The sequence below is a fragment of the Poromitra crassiceps genome, assembly GCF_964638095.1.
Source record: "Poromitra crassiceps genome assembly, chromosome: 14".
In the NCBI taxonomy this organism is placed as follows: domain Eukaryota; kingdom Metazoa; phylum Chordata; class Actinopteri; order Beryciformes; family Melamphaidae; genus Poromitra; species Poromitra crassiceps.
In genome coordinates, this window is record NC_139633.1 from 25,356,036 (window position 1) to 25,361,035 (window position 5,000).

Here is a 5,000-nt window from a genome sequence, read left to right on the forward strand (position 1 = left end):
TCAAACTAAATGCAGAGAAATACATATAAACCGCACATACTTGCATGTAACAGTCCATGCATATTTTATCCTTCTTGCTTCCTGTATGAACCTTGACCTTTTCTATATACCTTTTTTTTTATTTTTTTATTTTCATGACCCATATTCTTTTAACACCCTGTGTTATAATTAAGCAATATAGCATGAGAGCCAGTGTGTTGTGGCAAATATATCTCGCTGATCAGCTGTTATCCCACGGGGCCGCAGGCCGAGTGGGATAACTGCTGAGCAGCGGGATATATGCCACAACACACGCAGCTCGAGTGCTATATTGCTTTTATAAAACGGTTTCCAAGTATGATAATATAATAATAATAATAATAATAATACTATAAGTCCGACTGGCATGTCATTCTGATAGAGTCAGTTGAAACACTACTGTAAGGCGGGACCGCAAGAACGTGCGGGTGATTTGATTGGATCGTTCTGGAGACTGAAGTTGACATTGGCCAATCCTGGCGCTTGCTGAGAAGCTGAGAGCTTTCTGGAAAGCCCGACACGCAGCTCGAGCGCATCGCTGCATTCTCAGCGCTTGCTGAGAAGCTGAGAGCTTTCTGCAAAGCCCGACACCAACTAACGTTACGGGGTTAAATGCGGGGTTAAATGCGGGGTTAACAGCCTTTTTTTTGCAAAGAAGACATTAGCCCGCGTCTATTCTTGTACAAAACATAATTTTCTGCGAAGTATTAGTAAAGTTATAAGCGAAGATCGATTCACAAGGATCTGACAGCTGTCTCCGCCATTTGTTTTTTCTACATTGTCATTTGAGGTAACCAAAGCCTTTTAGTAAGAGAGTTGCGATGGCAACTCATAACCCATGGCCATGGGTTATGAGAGTGGGTTACGGGATTTATACAATGGCTGTGAACCAATCAGATTGCTTGATTTGAGAGAGCCGTTTTATAATTGGATATATAGGATGGGGGGGAGTAGGCCTACTTGTATTTTTTTTTTTCCGATTTCCCGCCCCATTTTTCTCCCCAATTATGAGCTGGGGAGAGCCGTAGACTAGCACCACGCTGCCTCCGACACATGCGCAGTTGCCAGCCGCTTCTTTTCACCCGACAGCGGGGAGCTTCACCGGCAGGACGTAGCACACGTGGGAGGATCCCGCTATTCCGACCCGGACGCCCTGCCTACTTGTAAATTTAACGAGTTGGATTCATGAGGCAATGATAGGCTTTGACCTTGTTATAAGGTTTACAATCATAAAACATGGAAGGCTACATTTCCTACTTGTCATTTATCAAATTTATAACATGACTTTTATCTAATTTCAAGTACAAATGTAAAAGTACAAATGCATAACTCATCATTTTGAGCTAGGCACTTACGAGTCTCATGAAGGTTTTTTTTTAAGACGGTGCCCTGTAGACTTAAATATGAACGCTACGCTTTGCCATATACGTGATATAGGACGAATCAGCGTGACATCACGACAACAAAAAAGCACTTCTGGGTGCCGCTGCAGCAGTTAACTACTGTAGTATGAACTGTGGCAGTTTTAAAATGTGTGGATTTAGTCAAAGGTAGAGCCTGCTAGAGTGAGACACACTCAAGGCTGGCTCCATAGGGTCCCATTGCAAAGGCTGAAAAGAGCATAAAACTCAAACTGTGCTGACTTGTTTCAAGTTTAAATGGAGTGTGCCTAGCTTAAAGTATGAAGGAGCAGTTGGAGTTCAAAGAGGGCATGGTTTCACATTGAACTGCTGTTTAAAACCAACGCCACTTGCCCCCAGAAGCTGTTGAAGCCGTTTGTTTATAACATCCTGATCCCTCATATACTAGAGCAGTCCTATAACAGAAAGCCATTCAAGAACATAACCAATTGATAACACCAGATAACATCTCCTTTATTGATCTTCTGTGACCCCATCTCCCATTCTCTTTGCAACGGCCGACTCTATTCTGCACATGTCAGAAAGAGGTCACTGAGAAGATCGAAGCCTCTAAGTGTGGTCTGCCGATCTATAACTGTCCCAGATGTGGATGATCAGGACTCTGGGGGTCTGCACCTGTCTTAAAGGGACAGACACACCGTTAGAACTAGAGGAAGCCATAACCTTCTCAATATGATCTACATTCTCACACAAGAGACCGGAAAAGCAAGAAGCATCAAAAACCCACATCATCCTTTTCAGGACGTCTTTGTTTTGTTTATCATTTGCCGTCTGGGTTTGATTTTCTGACAAAATAGCACGTGAATGCAATGCTGTAGCAGCTGACTTGGAAGTGCTGGATGTGGGACCTCCCCCCACCAGCACATGAATACACAATCAATGTCATTAATCACTGAACTCAACCCGTTTGACATCTCTCTCCTTTTAGCTCTGTGCTGCTACTCTTACATCAAATTATAAGGAATATAGCATTTCATTATTGTTCCAGCACTAGGTGTTATTACTTGCAAAATATAATTTTAATTGTCGATCAGAATATTGCTGTTTGTCTCCTTGCGGCTGTATTAAATTCTCAGTCTCATTATGCTAGGCATAATCGCTTTGATTAGTTTGATTAGTCTTTGCTATTTACTCAAACCTTTTCAAACTTTTTTTTTTTTTTTTGGTAACAGACCATCATTTAATTGAACAACAATCTAGGTGGCATGTGAAAGTTAATTTCGTCACATTGTGCACTACATGAGGCAGTGGAGTTGTCTGATGACGGAACATGATACAGACTCTAACATCATTCCATAAAGAGGCCAGCTGAACTGAAAGGACAGCTCTTGTGTGTCTGTGTGCATTTGGCCTGGAAACGGCCTGTTCGCTGAATCACTTGTCTGCTAAAATGTCTTATGTGTTTCTCTCTGTGTTCCCACAGAAAAGTAAGAACTTGTTCTGAGGGAAGTTGCTTCCAGGTAATCTAATTTTTTTAAATAAAAATACAGTCAATTTTAACTAGAATTTGAACTTTTTTTAACCATCCCTACAGAATGGAAATACATCATATTTGTTTGTTGTTACAAAAACATACCTTAAAGGAACACTCCGCCCATTTTCAACCAGCTTTGCATCATTAGAACATCAGTAGTATATCAGAAAACTGTAAACGGTTTTGAAGTCTGTCATTTAATTTGACAGTTATTGAGTGTTAAAGTGTGGACCAGTGACATCACTGGTCCACACTAACTCAAATTAATAACTCATTAACTCAAATCAACTCTCAATAACTGTCAAACTATTCATCATTCATCTAGTTTGACAGTTATTGAGAGTTGATTTGAGTTAATGAGTTATTAATTTGAGTTAGTGTGGACCAGTGATGTCACTGGTCCACACTTTAACACTCAATAACTGTCAAATTAAATGACAGACTTCAAAACCGTTTACAGTTTTCTGATATACTACTGATGTTCTAATGATACAAAGCTGGTTGAAAATGGGCGGAGTGTTCCTTTAATTTAAAAACTTTAAATGTAAACATGGAACGTACAAGACAAAATACGATCAGTGTCAGCATCATGATTGCCCTCATTATTGTTGATTAATATGCTTTGTGCCTTCTTAAATAAACTTAACTCAACTGAATTAAAATCTAACCTGAGAATGAATTTGATCACCATTCCCAATTAATGTATATATTTCCTTCCCTCTATTCCACCTTCCCCCTCTTTCTCTCGCTCTGGCAGGGGAAACCACTAGCATCCAAGAGGCTGACCAGTCTTGTGCCATCATGCTAAAATCAACACCATCTCTCTCTCTCTCTCTGGGATACGGAGAGGGGAACCATCTCATCTCTATGTCTTCTTCGTTGTCCGTCCACCCGCTGTTGGCTCAGCCAGACGATGAGCCGGACCGTCTGTTCGTCTGTTGTCCACAGATGTTGCATGTCCATGGAGAGGATCTTCTCTCTCCTTTTACAGTATGTATTCCCAGTATCCTTGGAAGGGAGGCATTGCTGGACTTGTGAAGACATTGACAGACTCGAGAGATGAAAAATGCCTATAACGAAAGATGAAATCCAGTGGTCCAGTTCCTTCCACCGTAACTGCTGGATCTGATCTGAGTCCCCTTCTCTCATTCACTTCCAGCTGAAACTTAATGATGTCAGAGAGAAAAGAGTAAAAAAAAAAAAGAAGAAGAGACAAATAGAAAAAAGAAAAGAAAATGACAGCTTAAACTGATAAACCTAACCAATGTCATCGCTATACACGATCTGAGATCACAGATACTTTGTCACGCTATGGGAAGTGTTGTGCGGTATGCATATACAATATATATTATTATGATTATGATTATTTATTGTGCATTTCTTTTGCATTGCATTGATTTTATTGCACTACAATAATTAGCACATATGGTTTTCATTGCACTTGTAAAGTCACATTCAAAATGACAAAAAAATGCTGTCTCCTCCTGTCTTATGTAGAACATAATTCTTTGTTATTCTCTCCTGCATTTATTTTTATACCATATTTAAAGACACTTTTACTTAAAATGTATTATTAAAGTTGGCCCTCTATCTGTTACTATGGCCTGGGCTCAGATTTGTTTAGCTTGTCAGAGACCAACACTATAGGACGAATCAGCTGTCACTTGCCACCCAGAAATGCGGAACCCCGCAGCAGTTATTCGTATTCGTATGATCTCAAAAACTATACATCACATCACATTCTGAGTGAGAGCACAAGTAGCTCAAGAGTTTGATGTATAAGATATGCATGCCGTGTTAAGGTTGTGTGAACTGTCGCCGTTTTTAAAATGTAAACAGAGTCAGCCGGCTAGAGTCAGACACTCAAGCCTCCCAAAGCTCACGCTCCATAGGGTTCCATTGCCGTTGCCGCCCAGCGACGCGGTTTGTTTACCAAAAATGCTGCTCGGCTGATCCCTCGTATAGCAATGGAAACTCACTGTGGGGAAAACGGTAAGCGGGGCTTCAAGCAGTGCTTATACAAATGCACTTTTGTTTTACACCACTAGAGGGGGATAGATTATTTCTTTGAGTATAGGGCCATGCAT

The 5,000-nt window shown here is 40.7% G+C and overlaps 1 protein-coding gene across 1 annotated transcript in view; it reads left to right on the forward strand.

Annotated features, from left to right (window-relative positions):
* rgs7a (regulator of G protein signaling 7a) overlaps positions 1–2,883 on the forward strand; it is a gene marked incomplete at its 3' end in the record, with an annotated part of 70,806 nt that extends 67,923 nt beyond the window's left edge. Inside the window, exon 16 of the mRNA XM_083650515.1 lies at positions 2,863–2,883. Within this exon, the coding sequence (XP_083506641.1) occupies positions 2,863–2,883 (21 nt within the window). The remainder of the gene's footprint in view (positions 1–2,862) is intronic.
* Between the last annotated feature and the right edge of the window lie 2,117 nt (positions 2,884–5,000).